Genomic DNA, 17,898 nt, shown 5'->3' with positions numbered 1-17,898 from the left:
TCTATTGTCTTGGCCACACTTATCAAGGAATGGGTGAATAAATTCTATTTTTTTTCTAGAATACTGTAGTAGTACTTCGAAAAAAAGATTAAAAGCAGAGGATAAAGTGTTTAACAAATTTTTCTGTGACCATTAGAGGGCAGTGGCTGCATAAAGGACTGTTCTGGGGATGAGTTCAGTTTGATTTTAATTGATGGGGCCAAATTCAGTCTTGGAATTACGCAATCACAGCAAGCAGGCAGGCAGGTGACATTTTGTGGACAATAATTATGGAAAGCTTTGTATCACCCTAAAATCTTGTGTTTGCACCATAACAGGGGACTTTATACGTATGCCCACGCACTGGCTACACAATTAGATAGGTAGGGGGGAAAGTGAGTGCTGAAAGGCATAGAGGCAGGGCAGGTAATACATCATTGACAGCTGGGATTCTTAAATGCCCTTATAATAGGCTTGGATGTGTAAATATAAAAATGAATTTGGGTTTCATGTTTAATTTGAAAAGGACTTTTATTATACAGCTTTATAATTAACAAAGATTACAATCCCCCCCCCCCCCCCACTCACTGATTTTAACTAATCAGCCCCATGCAGAGACCCATGGGAGCCAGTCTGATCTTGGTAACGGGTAATATAACCTGAGGGTAATGAATTGCCTCAGAGTTCTAAGTGGGTGGACATAATTTATTACAATTCATTTTATGATTTGACTGGTACTTGTATTGCAGCAATATATTCATGGGGCAGCCGCACCCCTCTGTGCTCCTTTCAAAAGTGCAGGGACCTGAAGCAATTCTAAGTGATGTAGTGTGTATTGTGGGAAAAAAATGGCCAATTGTGACTTTTTTTTTCGTCTTTCCATAAGTAAATGATACCTATTACAATTATGGGACGTATAATCTAGAAAGGTTGGGACCTTGGGCTTTCAGGGTAAGGTATCTTTCTAAAATTTGGATCTCCATACCTTAAGTTTGTATTATTATTGTAGTTGAACCCTTTCCCAAATGGCAAAAAACAGTTTGGAGGTCCTTGGAAATTACACAGGGAAGCAAATGTCACTTCTAGTACAGTAGCTTAATCTAGTTATTATTGTTGTTGTTAAAGTTAAGGTATTTAAGGTAGATGCCTCTACAAGGAAAATCTTTTTTGCCATTTTGAACTGAAGAGGCAAGTCAAAAAAAAAACCCTTTAAGATCATTTATTCCCAGGTATAGGAGTTGTCACCTAGACTTTGTAGGATTTAAAGAGGAATCACTCTGGCCGCAAGAAAGGTTAAGGTCTCCAGAGAATTTATTTTAATACTTTTAAACCTATCTATGTTTCTCTACAGCCACAGATGAATCAGTTTTAATATCTGGTTTTGTTTTAAGTGCAGCTGCTCTTTTACAGAACAGCTGTGGCCACTTGAAATGAATGATCTAGGTTGGGGGTGACAAATCCAAACAAGGGCATTTTGGCAATTTTCAAGAGAAACTTACAAGAATTGTTTTAGAACATAGCCAGACAGACTCTGTATATATTGAAGTACGGAGAAGTGCACACATTTGCATTTGACAAATTCTGAAATTAACATGGAAAAACTATTTAATGTAGTTGTTTACAAGTGCCTACCTATAAGTGCATAGGAAAGAAACTTATTGACAGACGTCAGAGCAAGTCCAGTAATAGGGCCTGTAGTGTCTTCAGAACGGATAACTTCCAAGAAAGGACGAAGGAATACATTGGGCTCAATTTCAGAAAGTTCTGCAGAAAGAGAAAATACAAACAAAACATATTACGTTTTTAAAGAATGAAACATTAGAGGAGATTTTCATCTTAAAGCTGTTTTTGCCTAATGAAATAAAATTCTAAACAACTTTCTAATTCTCACTACTATTTCGGTTATGTATTTGGTTTTTAGCTTATGTATTTGTAATTAAAAGCAGTATCTGTCTGCCTGTTTTCTATTCTCTGTACTGCTGGTTTTGAAAATAATATAGTAAAAGTCAACAGACCTTAAGAGAAAAATTAGTTTTGCTACACTGTAAGAATCGGCAGTAAGAGCAGAGAAGAGATAAACACACTACTTTTAATTGCAATTGTATTTTCAAATTACTTTAAAACCACTGTATACGTTTCATGTATACTTGAAAGTTTGCTTCAATATCAGTCTGCGTGTGATGATACTGGACCAAGCAGAACATTCTGTAATAGTACGTTTATGAATACAGAATAAAGGGTTTGTAATAAGCTAAAACATGTTGTGTGAGAGAAAGCATTATTGCTTGGTCTAGTGGTCTACATTTATCTGTATGGGAAACCAAAACAGGGATTGGACTGTTGGTGGTCTGGTTGTAGGATATCACTACCTAGAATGGTTCGTAGTAACTCCTATTATCAGTATCTACTGTAAGCCACTAATGACTATACACAACAAAATATAGAAAATGGTAAGCTAATCCATAAACAACTAAGTCAAGTGGATCATCTTCCAAAAATTAGTCAACTTTAGAAGTTAAATATGCAAGTAAAGATATACAATTTTCTTGCACTCTCATTTCTGTAACACAATACCAGACAGCTGTTTGAGATGTTCTTTCAAACCCTTACATTAAAACAAATACTCATAGAGGTAACATATTACTCAATGCCTAGCTCAATTTAAATCAAGAATAAAACAAAACTGAAATAACCATAAAAACTGAAATATGGCACAAAGTACTTGTTGTAAATAACTAAGAAACAATAAAGATACTATAAATTTAAGGAATTTATAACCTAAAAATATATTTTAAATAATGAAAGCAAAATTAACTTAAAGCAACTTTACACTATACATTAATTTTTATAATTAATAAAAAGTGCAATGATTTTCAAGTTAAAATTTACATAGCATTTGGCTGCTGTTGGCTGCAGAAATATGATTCACGCCCCAAAATACAAATTTTCAAGATAAAAAAAATGTAATTGATGTATGAATTAATAAGATATGCCAATGGTTTCAGCATTATTTGTAGCTTCTTATGAAAGCAGTATCTGACAATTGCTATACTGTGTTTAAAACCATGTAATAAGGCAATTAACAGAATGTAGCAAAATCAGGGTTTCCTCTGTGAATAATCCCATTAGGCAGTTTAATAAAGGTCTTAAAAAAAACACACCCCCTGAGAATTTATCAGTCCCCCAAGCTTACTCAATTAACAATCACATAGTTCAAAATTACAAAAACAAGAGGAACAGAACTCAGGATTAGATATCAAAAATAACACTGATTTATAAAAGAAAAATTGCAATATACATTATACATACACCTACAGTTAACATGCATATTTCATAATGCATGCTGAAACTCTAAACAGTTGCTAATGGTGATTCTGACATTTAATAACCTCAACCTTAAAAAATAAAATATAAACCATGTCATGGGCTCCAAGACCAAAGTCTTTCTTGGTGCTTACCCCCCAAATTAAATGTGAAATTCCCAAACATGGGACAATAAGCTCCCAACTTGGCTCAAATTGGCAGCTTTTTTTTTTTTTTACACTGTCTATGCACACCCTTAGATTGAGATCTAAAGATTGTACTTGACATCTTTCCCTAAGTTCTATGACAATGAATGCAAAACAACCTGATACAGGCAAAACAAGAAAACATAATTTAGGAAACAAAACAAAATGTATGAGAACCTTTAAATTAAATAACTACACAGAGCATGGTTTAAAACCTAGACTGAAATCACAGAACACAGTGGTATTGGAGGGCTGATCTTTTGCGGAACATTGCAGAAGTTAGACTTCCACTGACCTTCATGCAATAAAAACCAGCTGTATTCAAGCAACTACAAATACCTTTTGACAGAGGGTACCTCACCCATCCAACTCTTTCTTTTTGCCTAACGCAAGAACAACAGTACAAATAGCTTCATTAATCACACTGCTATGTCATGTGTTTTTTACCAGTCACTAAACAAGACTTTCACTGATGACCATTAAATCAATCCCATTGACTGGGGAATGGAAGAGAGAAAAAAAAAAAAACACTTTATACGTCTCTCGCATTTCTATAGTCAACTATAAATGTTTTCAATTATATTTGTAATAATCTTAAAACTATTAACCACCTTAGCGGACACGACATACATATACAAATTTTGCAAAGGGTCAAAAATATTTAAGGGACACTGAAACTTTTAAAATAATATCAGCCTCTTTTTCATGACATGGACAAAATACATGCAGACATTACCCCCCATGCGACAACAAGACATCTTATATGAATTTTGGTTTACCACCTGGTATATGTCTGAGGAGCTAGCAAGGGGAAATCCTCTAGCAATAACACCTAAAATGTAGGAGGATACCTACAAATGCCCTGATTAGTCTATATTTGAGGTTATTCAGGGGGGGAATAAATGGAGCCCGGGGAGAGGAAAGTACAAGTTTCCAATTTTGTTGGATGTTTAATTACTCAATTACTGGGGTGGGTCAATGAATGTGTGTAGACCCACTCCAAGTTACTTTTGTAACCCAATTTATGATTGTAATGGCATGTCTTCCTGTATAATCTATGTACTATTGGGGTAAAAAAAAAAAAAAACCCACCTATAAAAAAAAAAAAAACCCTATAAAAAAAAATGTCAGCCTAACAAATAAGTTTTAAAGACAGATCTGTACTTAAAAACTTCAAGTTTAATCTACAGCATTGTGTCTGCATTGTCATTTCTTCCAAAAAGAGGAAAAACCTTTTAGCTTACTAGATCAAACACAGCAGCCTAAAGCTGGCCAAACACATACAGATATAAAAGTAGACCGTGTGGGCTCCAAATTATCGTCCCGATAATTTTTGTATCATGGCGACTGATTTCCTTTTTCTCTGTAATAATAAAACAGTACCATGTACTTGATCCCAACTAAGATATAATTAATCCTTATTGGAGGCAAAACAATCCTATTGGGTTTATTTACTGTTTAAATAATGTTTTTAGCAGACTTTAGGTAGAAGACCCAAATTACAGAAAGACCCCTTATCCGGAAAACCCCAGATCCCGAGCATTCTGGATAATGGGTCCCATACCTGTACTATAAAAGAATGGTACAGCTGCAAATTAACTTGGAGGGCATTAACTGCAGTTTGTATTCTATTTGGCTTTTAGTATTAGTTTGACTTATAGTTTTCCCTAAATAAAATTTAGAGTACACAAAAAAATCACTATGAAAACAAAAAGGTCTGATCTGTATCTAATTTCAGCTGTTTAGATGCTATACAATGGGTACAGCTGTTCACATATCTGGTTAATCGAAGCAAAACTCAACAAGCTAGCAAATAAATGTTTGGTTCCACATGTATTAACAGCTGTGATTTGGTACTACTATGTACAACACAACAGTACAGTAATACTGAAATGCTGGAAACATTTGCTTACCTAAGATTCCATAACATAAATGTCCATGACCTTAAAAAAACAAAATCCAAGGAAGATTGCTTGTCTTTGCTAAATACAGGAAAGAGTTATGGGATCTCTTATCCAGAAAACTAATATCCAGAAGCTTAATTACTAGAAGTCCATACATATCATATCACCATTGAGTCCATTTTAAGAAAACAATTCTGTTGGGTTTATTTAATGTTTGAATGGGTCATTCACCTTTAAAATAACTTTTAGTATGGTGTAGACATTCAAATTCTAACAATATTTACAACTGGTATTCATTTTTTTTATGGTTTTTGAATTTTTAATAATTAACTTTGTTCACACCCCTCCAGAAGCTCTCTGGTTTCTAGGGTACAGTTTACCCCAGCATCCAGGCAGTGGTTTGAATAAAAGACTGGAAGATAAATAGGAGAAGGCCTTAACAGAAAGAAGCAGCAATAGCAAACTGCAACTGAGAGCAGTATTCTTCTGTCCCTTTCTGCACTGCTGCAAAAAGTTTTCCCTGCTTCACAGGTCAGCTGGCTTCTGCTACACTATAAACCAGGGGTGCCCAGACTTTTTCCCGTGGCGATCGACTTCTGACTCTTCCCCACGTACATACGGGCACCGCGTACGTACGCATACCCAATAAATGTGCGGAACCACCGCACTTCTGCATTTGCCGGCTTCAACGTGGTCCACCAGAAATCCACAGGGGAACGACTAGTGGACCGCACTCAACGTTTTAGCCACCCCTGCTATAAACCTTTAAACTGACATCTTTACATCCGGTGGAGAAATATCTGCCACTTAAAGGGGTGCTTCACCTTTTTACATGGTTTTTTAATTATTTGCTATACTCTTCTGCCTCCTTCCAGATTATAAACTGGGGGTCTGACCCAGCAGCCAAAAACTATTGTTCTTAAAGGCTATAACTTTGTTACTTTGAATACTTATATTTTTATAAAGGTCAATAAAGGTAAATAAGACCCTAGCAACCAGATAGCTGCTGAAATACCAATCTGGGAAGTTGCTGAACCAAGCTAAACAACTCAAAATATCAGTCTTTACCATTTTTTTGGAGCCAAAATCCACTATGAGTGTCTCCACCCAGGCCAACAGTGGCTCCAGGTGCAGACACAGAAAAACACAGATTCAAGTGTAGAGGCATTTTCTTGGCCTACGCTTATCTGCAGGCCATGAATCCACCATATAAGGCATAAGTCTACACTTCTGAGGCCCGCATATACAATATATTGTGGTGTTCTCAAAAAAATGTGTATATCCTCCCTGTGCTTGTATGTATACGATAGGGACCTTAGATAGTAAATTCAACTGCAGATGCAACTCCTGATAAACACAGCCCAATAATCAGCCCTTATGCTAGCATCAGTCCATGTGGCATGAGCCCTAAAGTGCTCACAAAAGATATATTTTGTCCCCTAATTACCAGCAGTACTGATGACTTTGTTCTTGTATTACTTTGGCAATGGACTTAAAAAAAAAAAAAAAATCAAACACACACACACACAAAATGACCACACCACATAAACTTTAATTCACCTAGATAAACAAGATCTGTTTGCTTAGGCCTTTTCTCAGCTCACATGCTCTTATGTGCAATTCTTCAATAAGCCCATTCCTCCCTGAGGGCATAGAGAACCTTTCTGTATGAAATGTAAAAAATACACATATAATACAGCCTAGTGTACACAAACACTTTCTCTGTCTTCTTCCATTAGGTTTACCCCATGACCTTTTGCTTGTTTTCTTTCCCCCTTTTAGTGAAAGTGACCTTTAAGGTTAGATTCATCACCACAACTTCTCTGACCTCTATTCCTGCTGGAAGAACTGCCATATACTGCATGATTTTATTTATTGCATAAAGAATGTTATTGTTTAAGGGACATCATTTTAATAGTAAGGTTGGGTTGTACTGGTGCGCTACACCTCTTAGAATTGTCAGTACCAGAGAAAAGACCCATTAGGTCCGAAAAGCAGTGCTAAGCATCTCTAAATAAAACACACCCAAGTTGTACTTGCTTGGTTCTACAGTGGATCCTGTTATTTTTCATAACTTAGAAATAAAAAGTATACCATAAAAATCATGACAGAATCCTTTTAAACTATGTTGAATAGCTTCAGAAGAAGGTTTTAGTAAATTAACCACACAAACAAGTAGTTGTAATCAAGTTTACAGTCACACATCTAAATGACTGGTATGGCTACCTCCTTGAGCACAACAGTGCAAACACTTGGAAAGCTTGTGCATGTACAGAATAAGATGTATGTCCTGAGAGCTATTAGCTATGAATACTCTTTACTATAAACAGGCTGAGAAAACCAGACACTCTGAGACAAGTCCACCTAAATAAAGGGGATATATGAGCATTGTCCACTGTGGAAACATTTCTGTCTTCCCACTAAAATACAAATAATTACTGAGCTTTTTCAGTCTCTCGTTATAAGAGGAAGAGGATTTTTTTCACGCAACTACCATTTTTATACTACATATATTAAAGGCCTTTTTATCTTATAGTTTGAATTGATCTTCTAGGTGAAGCCCTGGTACGTGTTTTTTTTAAAGGAATAGACAATTATTTTAGAAAAATCCAAATTTTCTTTACTTAGGGGCACATTTACTAACCCACGAACAGGCCGAATGCGTCCGATTGCGTTTTTTTCGTAATGATCGGTATTTTGCGATTTTTCGGAAAATTGACGCAACTTTTTCGTAGCCATTCCTAATGTTTCGCAAAATGTTGCGACTTTTTCGTAGCGTTACGACTTGCGCGAAAAGTCGCGACTTTTTCGCAGCTTTCGCACCGAGTACGAAATATTCGGATTCATTCAAGCTTCAGTATGGTGACTTTTCTTGGGCCAGGTTGGAGCTGCAGGGTGCCATTGAGTCCTATGGGAGGCTTCCAAAATCATGCTAAGTCTGAAAGTTTCGCCCGCCGCTTACGAGAGCTCAATACGAAAAAGTCGCGACAAGATACGAGCGAATCGTAATGGCTACGAAAAAGTCTACAATTTCCGAAAAGTCGTAAAGGCGACGAAAAAAATCGCAAAAAATACGAAAAAGTCGCAAAATGTTCGTTTTCCAAACGGAATTTTTCCAATTCGAATTTGAATTCGTGTCTTAGTAAATCAGCCCCTTAGAGTATTTTATTCTTAAAGTTATTCCCACTAAACAAATGCTTTCTTTAAAATTGTCTGTCAGAAGGGAAAATAAGTTTTCCTTGTGACAGACACAGCCTTATACAACCTTGCTGAATTTGAGGTACAAATGGGCTCTTTTGTTTATAGGTGCTGGAAACCATTCTCTAGCACCAAGGGAGTCTGCCACTCTTGTCTTAGGTAGTGCTGGTTTGTTTGGAGAAGTTTTAAAAATAAAACTGGTTATGGGCCAGCTGTACTCCATTTAAAAAAAGTGTGCAATGTTTACCTTTCATTCTAGCAGAACCTATGATGGGCTGCATTCCACTGATGTCCGTATTGTATATGAGGTGCACATCTTATAGTACCCACCATGAGTGTGTAAGTAACTAAGGCAACAAGTTGAACCTTTACCTTACACAACACAAGGCAATACTTTTTCCTTTGTCCCATAATATCTTCCCATTATATCTTCTTTAATATACTGTACATCAATTAAAAAATATGCAGCTTTTTGTGATTTTCAACATAATAATATAGGTTGAAACAGATTCCTGGCCCCTTGTCCTTCTGTTGATCTGGCTGACTATTTAAAATGTAACAGCAGTCGACTGCCTTCAGCCTGCATCATCCAAATCCCACAATTCCTTGCACACATGACGTCAATATGGAAAGGAACATCAGTTCAATGCATTGGGGGTTATGCAGTTTGTGGGTGCCGTCTGTAAGCTATTGATAAGTTGTTAAAATTTGTAACATCAATCAATGTTCCCTCCTCCCCTGCCAGGATTTCAAATAATGCAGAAAGAGAAGAACTGTTTTTCAGCATATAAAGATGGTAATTATTACAGAGCAGATTACAGATAGGTATTTTAGGGGTTGTCTAACTGATTCAGAAGCTGGAGTTTCCCTTTAACCTGTGTACGGAAAACCTGGGCATGTTCAAACAGCTTAAAAGTCTAAAGTTGCAATCAATTAATTAATTTACTGGTTAACAGTAACACTGGCCCTGGCAAGAGGCTAAATAGCTTGGAAGAGGCTGAACACAAAGACAAATAATTAAAACAACAATGTAAAAATAAAGACCAAATGATGAATGTCTAATGCCAGCCACACACAAACCACATTCCTAGTTATCTAAACACTGGAAATACTACTGTTGGTCCAAATTATTAGATCACGTTAAGATTGCCAAATTTATAAATGTTCACAACTGCAAGAGACAAAACTTTTCGTACACTACCAAAATTACAAAATGGCCAGATATCTAGCAATAAACATGGTTATATTCCAATGCAAGAATGACAATATGAATCTAAACTGTTTCTGTACACAAGCTGTATATGTGAATAGTTATTAAAATGTTTGCAGAGATATGTGCCAAACCAGCACCTGTTCCCCTGAACAATCCATTTCATTTTATGCTACATTCCTTTCACAGAAGCCATATTATTCTACTGGGACTGCATTCCATCCTAAAGTGCATTGTGATTATTCCTCACAGGAAACATGCAATATGATGCATGGCTGTTTTTTTTTTTTTTTTAAACCAGCATATATTTGGGTCCTTAATCTTTATGTAACTGTGCGAAAAAAAAGAACTTTAATTCAACGTATAACAAAAACAGCATCTCAGGTCATCAAATGTCTACTTCCAATCCAATGTTAAAAAGATCAAAGGAAAAAGTGCATTTAACATAAAAGTTTGTTAAATAAAAAGCTATTCTAAACATGATATACTTACATACAACATTCATCAAATATCAAAATTAAAAAAGCCATACTGTGGATACAAACAGAAATTTACATTCATTACGTCACCAGCAGTAAAAAGATCACAGCTAATTTCTGGTTGCTATGGGTTACTACACCAGAGCAACACTGCCATGGATGGGTAAATGAGCCCCACTGAAGCATACATTTATCTTCCACCACTTGGCCAATCCTCAGTGTTTTGGATCCATGTTTTTGAAATTCTTCTGACTTTTATGTCAGTAGCTTTTATAAAGAGTCCCCTAACCAACTCCTGGTCCCTAACAGGTTTACATAATATCTGAATGTTTTTCTTTTCCTTTAATATCCCTCAGCAGGTGCCTGAAATTGTAGCTTACCAAATCTGAATAAATTTCAGTAGGGGTAAGTGTACCCCTGGTGTGACTAAAGCTGCCCATACATTATAAGATCCAGTTCAGCTGATCTTTCCCGGATATGCCCAATCAAGGTAGGCAATATCAGGGGCCAAGCAATCATATCACAACGGGGATAAGGCCATTAGGGTGAGGACCTTGAGGTGGTAAAAGACAAATTAAAAATGTGTTGACAAACCAGTAGCGTGAAACTTATATGTTTTAAACAAATATATGCTTTGTATTTCTAAGTATTAATAGATGACAATATATTTTTTTACCTTTTTTTTTTTTTTTTTTTTTTTAATACTGTGACAAAATAAATATCAGCTCTATAACTTTGCTTCCCAAAAGAAAAAAATACTGCATATTTTGTCACACCAGTATGTAAAGCCATTCTTTTTCATGAGAACAATTTTTGCCCCTTTAAGAGTCGGTTTCACTGAGCCTGCAAGCCTGTCATTATGCAGTAATTCATTGGAGAATTCCAAGCAACATTGATATGTGACTATCCTTACAGACTGGACATGTGCAGAATAAGTACTGCATACCAGTGTAGTCTTGTTGTCATAATATTGTAGTGTGATACTTAACAGCATAGAACTCATTACTCATTGGAACTTTCCGTCAAGGCTGCATATGTGACAAAAGGTGATGAGGTGAAAAAGATTTTAACTTTTGCCCCTATCTTCAAAACATTATAATGCTGATCTCACTTCTATCAGTAAGCATTTCTGTGAAAAGACATATTTGCAAATATATATGAAATTACCAATCACATGAGAAAATACATATAACACTGATATCATTAGCCACCATATAATGGTCAGTGTGCTCTATGAAAACATGTAATATTCTTATATAATAGAAAACATGATAGTTAAAAAAAAAAAAAAAAAATCTACCATGTGTCCTTAGCTGTATTTCTATAAGCATAAACAATAAACATACACTGTCACACAGCAACCAATCAGCAATTAGATTTGAACGATCACAAACAAAAAAAACATTTGAACAGTTACAAAACAAAAGCAATATCCGGTGACGTTTGTCTCCAATGTTAATAAACACCCCCCTAAAAGTATGCTTCAGTGTCATGAGTCACCTCGCAAAAGCCAGATCCATCACTTCCTACACTACACCTGTTAAATAGTCACTGCATCACAAACTTTGTATTACACACAGCCTCTGCTGTTGACTGCTGCCAAATGAGTAGCATGCTGTCCAATTTCTCTGGACAGCACATCCACTCCAGCTTATTAGTATTGGAAAGCTACATTCCATCCTTCTATGCAACACCTATGAAGAACCTTTGCAGTGTTCTCAAGACACAGCACAAACAATAGATGTAGTCGTGAATTTTCTTGGTGACGCTGTACAGTGAGCTAAATATACTGCATGCTGAACTAGCCAGGGAAAAAGTCACATGTAGGAACCTACACTCTGCACTAGAAAGAGAACATTACCACTGTCTGACATTATGCCACATAACTCACTACTGAAGCTTTCCACTTTGCTCCTCTCCTTTAAAGGAGACATATTGGATAAATGGGAAAAACGCTTATTTTGTAGACCATTGTGAATAATATACGGTGCTGGTTTCACTTTGTGCTAAAAATTAATCCTCTCTGTAAAAATGGCCCCTTTATTGGAGCTCGCTATAGATCGTATCACTTCTCAGTCCAATGTGAAATGAAGAGTGGGCGTGTCCTAACGGTCCCTGCCAGAAGCACAGTAGGAGGGGGAGAGCCAATCACAACCCTGCACTCACACAAGCAAAGACAGGCTTCAGTTCCCTCTCAGGTCAGCCTAGCTGCTGATTGGTTCCTATCCAACAGTGCAGTGTACGGAGGGCCGCCGGCCCCCCAGCTCATCGAGAGAATTCAGCCAGCAGGAAGTGGAACAGATGGGCGGGACTAGTGGGGTTTTTGTGGAATTTCTCAATAAATCAGTCAGAAATACAACTTTTTAAAGCACAATTCTTCTATATCTAGAGGAGTATAATTCACTGGTACATTCTTCATTTTTACAGGATATGCCTCCTTTAAAGGGGTTACTTATTAATGCTTTTTGAATTCGCCTTTTGTTCAGAAGTTCTCCAGTACGACATTTCAGCAGCTATCTGTTTCCACTGTTTGTATGTGTTGCAGATCTTATACCACTTTATGCAAGCAAGCTATGGGGTGTATTATGCAGATAGCTTGGGACTTGAGGTTTTTAAAGTTATACCGTCACAAGAAAACATGCTTTGTTTTGTTTTGTTTTTTCAAAACGCATCAGTTAATAGCGCTCCTATAGCATAATATTGCATTGAAATCAGTTTTTCAAAAGCCCAAACAGATTTAATTATATTTAATACTGAAATTTCACATGGGGCAAGCCATATTCTGCATTTCCCACGGTGTCACAGCCATGTGACTTGTGCTCTGATAAACCTCAGTCACACTTTACTATTGCAAGTTGGAGTAATTTCATCCCCCTTCCAGCAGCTGATCAGCAGAACAATGAGAAGGTAGCAAGACAGCAGCTCCCAGTAGATATCAGAATAGCACTCAATAGTAAGAAATGCAAGTCCGGCTTGGGACTCCTCCAGATACATGGGAGTAGGAGAAACAATAGGTTACCTGAAAGCAGTTCTAATGTGTAGTGCTGGCTCCTTCAGAAAGCTCAGACACAGGCACAATGCACTGAGATGCAGTGTAATTTAGAAATTAAAAGTATACCTTAAAAATCATGACAGTATGCCTTTAACTGCATTTGCAATTATGTTTTCACATTAAAATAACAGTGTACCATATAGAAAACAAAAATGTATATAATCCCTTCTCCATTCAGATGATCGTTACTTTTTAATGAAACAGTCCACAGCTGGAAGCAAGTGTGCCTAGAAAAAATACAACATATGCTTTAGATCTGACTGAATTTCACACCATTCTTCAGCACTGTCCTCTAAAGTTATGCGATACAGAAATAAAATGAGCATTCTTCCTGCTTGTTTAATCACCTGCTATGTTCCTTCAAACAAAATGACGCGTTGCTCTGAACATATGATTAACTTTCACACAAATGAGAAGATGGCATGATGATGCCAAATAATCAATGCATGATTATTATTTACAAAGTTATGGGATCCGTTATCCGGAAACCCATTATGTAGAAAGCTCCAAATTACAGGAAGGCCATCTCCCACAGACTACATTCAGATCAAATTTAAAAATGATTTCCTTTTGCTATTAATAAAACAGTTCCTTGTACTTGATCCCAACTAAGACATAATTAATCCTTATTGAAGGCAAAACAATCCAAGTGGGTTTAATTAATGTTTAAATCAATTTTTTGGAAACTTTAGGTATGGAGATCCAAATTTCTACATTACATTAAATAAATATATCCAATGGTTTTAAAGTTACTTGCAAAAAAAAAAAAAAAAAAAGCATTGTTTTTATATTTCCTGTTTTCCAATTCTTACTCTTAAGAAAATATGCAGGTGCTGCCACCATTGAGATGCTGCTTTGTTTAATTCTTGCTTAGTTATTAAGGCATTTACAGCTTTACTGTGAGCTGAGGGAAAAGACTTACAGCTCAGCACAGCCTGTTAATTACTATAGGGTCCTCTCAGCAATCTCACATAGACCCAATCCTCTTATTCCTTGGAAGGGCATTTAATTTTTTTTACACACTGTATGTTTTAGGCACAAACATAACAGATTAAGTCATTGATTTTCTAAATGCACAGTTCTTTACCATGCAAGCAACTAGAATGATAAAAATAGGAAATATACCCCAGCTGCACAACCAATAAGAGGAGGATTTTTTTTTAAAAATGTAAAGCTAAAAAAAGTAAAGCACAAATGTCAAGTAGACATTCCCACCAGTCTAATTACTATATCTGTAGATCAAAAGCAGCAAGTAAAACAAGACAGCAACATAAGGTTGGCTGCCTCTTGATTTCTCATTCAACAAAAGGGGAGGGGAAGTGAAAGGATATATAAGAAGCAAAAGGGTCCTAAAGCAGAGTTATGGAATTCAATTATCGTTTGAAGAGAGAGTTAATTATGGCTCAGTGACTCACACTTGAGAGAAAGAACAACCTGAAAAAGTGAGTTGGAATTCAAGCAGCCATAAATTGTGATTTTCATTACCCTTATAAAACCATTGGCTGTCAGTCACTAGATCATTGCTAACTGTAACTAATTTTTAGGGACAGTAACTAGTTAAGAGCCTGGAAATGTCATTGTTTTGTAAAAGTGACCAACTGCATCACTTTATTTAAATTATTTTACAGACAGAAATCAATTTGTAGCATGGTTTCTGTATTTAACCTATAGCTATTGAAAACGAGTGCTCAGTGATTAAGAATGTAATGAAATGCAACATGCCTAGTGTGCATCTAATGTAGTACCCGTGAGCGGTTTGCTCTTTTACAGCACTTTTCGTACAACACAAAAACCCATAACGTCACCATGCAAATTATTTTCAAATGCTGACAACTATGTCACATCATAAAGAACATTACAAGTATATTACATGAGGTTTCCCTTCATAGCACATGACCACAAAAACACAAAACACTGCCTGGGATTTCCACAAAACCTTCCCCATATTTGTGCTGCAATTGTGTCCCAATTGTGCTAGCATTAACACAAATACAAGGAAGTTTCTATTTGATGCCTGCTTACCAGACTGCATTCACACTAAATCCTCCTTGTGTATTTAATAAATCACACTAGTTATGTGGGCAGGATTAGTTTCAAGTCACCTAATGACTATATCATGAGCAGCTGTATTAAAAGGATTAATATTTAATCTTGGACGTTTTTATGAAAGGCCAGTGAGAGCTTCAACAAGAGCAGAAACAGAAGGCAATGAGAGAAAGCCCAAACAAGAGTACACAGATTAATGGGAGGACCACTCTTCCGCTTGCAAGATTTAATTTACTAGAGGAGAGCAGAACTGCTCACATGTAAGCACACAATGTGAAGATACTTTTCAACTTACTAAGGAGCAGATTTATCACAATGGGAGTTTAGAGCGTAATACATAAAAACTCACCCGTGTTCTATTCATTCCCCTTTAAAATGACATTTTTTATTGCTTTTATTAATAATTTTACATTTGGCAGACTGCTTAGGGCAGTTTTCTGCTTTGACAATTCAAATAATGATTAAAATTGTAAATTGAAAAATAGAAATAAAAGAAAAAAAATGAGGTAAGGAACAATAACAAATATGAACAAAAACCATAGTTGTAGGGGCTGGGACCTGGGTTTTGGTAGGATAAGAGTATCTGCTCCTTGTAAGTTCTGTGATTTTTGATATTGGTTCTATTCATTGCGATTTTTAGAAATGTATTTATCAAATGGTGAGTTCTAACTTTCACCCACCGATAAATGCACTTAAAAATCCTATAGGAATGAATAGAATGCGGGTGAGTTTTTATGTATTAAGCTCTAAACAAACATTTTGATAAATCTACCCCTGAATAAACTCACACAGAAAAGTATTGTTATATTATTATGAGAGGTATTCACAACAGTAATTTAAAACTTATACTTTTTCTTATTTAAAATAAAGGAAATGAGTTGCCCACAATAAATCTTCTCTCTTCTTCGCTACCCCAGGCAACTAATCTCCTCCAAATGCTGTCCCACTGGCAATAATGTAAATTGCTGGTAAGAAAACATATACAGCCCTCTGTTTTTACAAAGCAGACTCACAAGGAAACTTCAGGCGACTTATGAAAAACAAAGCGCTGCATATGTGTTCCCATCGCGAGCGACTAATCTCTTCTTGTGCAAGGAGCCTTACCCATGCAGCTGAAAAACTAAAGCAGCTCTAATAGATGTGCTGAGTTTCTAAATAAGGGTTAAAATAAAAAAAAAACAAAAGAGCAAGAGACCTAAGGGCACTGCCACACAGGGTGGATTTTCAGCCTGCGAATAAATACAGGCTGAAAATCTACCCCTGGGCAGAACTGATTGAGTAAGCAGTTTGTGCTGAAATCTGCTCTGTGTATATGCACCCAGGCCGATGCAATGACTCTGGATGTAAGCACTTCAGTAACATTTTTACACTGCATCTGCATTTTTTTTTATACACAATATGTCTCCTTCAAGACACTTGCCTGGAAATGTTGCTAAATTAACATGCAATTAAAAATCAACAGTTAAAAAACAAATGGCAACCTACTGATATGTGTTGTGTGACTGGGATTATACTGTTCACAGTGGAGCAGTCCAGGGCATAGTCCAGGATATTAACAACAAAGACCCTCTCGGCTAAGCAGCTAGAAAGCCACCTTCATTCCAGTGACCGTATGGGCACAATATTTAACATTTAAGCTTTCTTTAGAGAAGAATGTTCTTTAAAACAATGGATATGAAACAGCTGCACTGGCTAAAAAAAAAAAGTTAAATTTTATAACAGCTGGATTACAGCCAGTGTGACAGGGCACTCTCAAAGTTTATATAAAGTATGTTAAAACTACACCTAACCATATACAGAAACTTGATTTCTTGTTAAACACATGCATCTAACAAGGTCTGTAATGACCACGTTAATGTGAGACCAGTGGCATGACTCCAATGGAACAGAGATTTTAAAAGTGGTAAATTTAACATAGCAAACAGATCCTGTTTCAGGCTGAATCCCTGACAGTTAAACAAATGGAAAAGCATCCATTAAGCCCATTACTCAGTTGCTCTTAAGGTACTGCAGAGAACTAATACACAATTAACAACATTTGTGTTATCTGCTAATGAGCAATAAGCTGTGCCTTAAAATCACGTTTGGCAAGGGAAACAACTACAACAATTATAGAAATATCAGGTAAAGTATTGAGGGATAAGCTTAACAGGACAAGAGATGCCATGTCCTCTCCAATTAGAAAACAAATTTTCTCTGTGCACATGCCCTCAAAAGCTTAAAAGAGATTCACTATGTTGCTATTATTTACAATCAGTTAATGTTTCCCCTTGTAAAGGCACAGTTTTGGCTAACCACCTTGTTTTGTGCTTCTTTGTCAGTGAGCATTAGGACATGCCCAACATACATGTGTAATAGCCCAGAGAGGGTCTATGGGGAGCACGAATAAAACAATTTGTTTTTAGAAATTACTTATATTACCTATCACTGCCAACATGATGGGGGTGATTTGAAATTATGCTATGTCCCCTTTAAATTACCTTACTTCTTAAACTAAGATCTTTGTAGGCAGCAAAAAAAA

The 17,898-nt window shown here is 36.3% G+C and overlaps 1 protein-coding gene across 10 annotated transcripts in view; it reads right to left on the bottom strand.

Moving 5' to 3' along the window:
- The window catches only part of gbf1 (golgi brefeldin A resistant guanine nucleotide exchange factor 1), a 126,096-nt gene that overhangs the window by 69,502 nt on the left and 38,696 nt on the right, over window positions 1–17,898 (bottom strand). For all 10 annotated transcript variants that reach the window (XM_031906082.1, XM_031906080.1, XM_031906084.1 and 7 more), the window contains exon 4: window positions 1,612–1,743. In XM_031906082.1, the coding sequence (XP_031761942.1) occupies window positions 1,612–1,743 (132 nt within the window). The remainder of the gene's footprint in view (window positions 1–1,611; window positions 1,744–17,898) is intronic.

The sequence above is a fragment of the Xenopus tropicalis genome, chromosome 7, assembly GCF_000004195.4.
Source record: "Xenopus tropicalis strain Nigerian chromosome 7, UCB_Xtro_10.0, whole genome shotgun sequence".
NCBI lineage: Eukaryota > Metazoa > Chordata > Amphibia > Anura > Pipidae > Xenopus > Xenopus tropicalis.
Note: the sequence above shows the minus strand (reverse complement) of the source record. Positions and strands in the feature narration are given on the sequence as shown.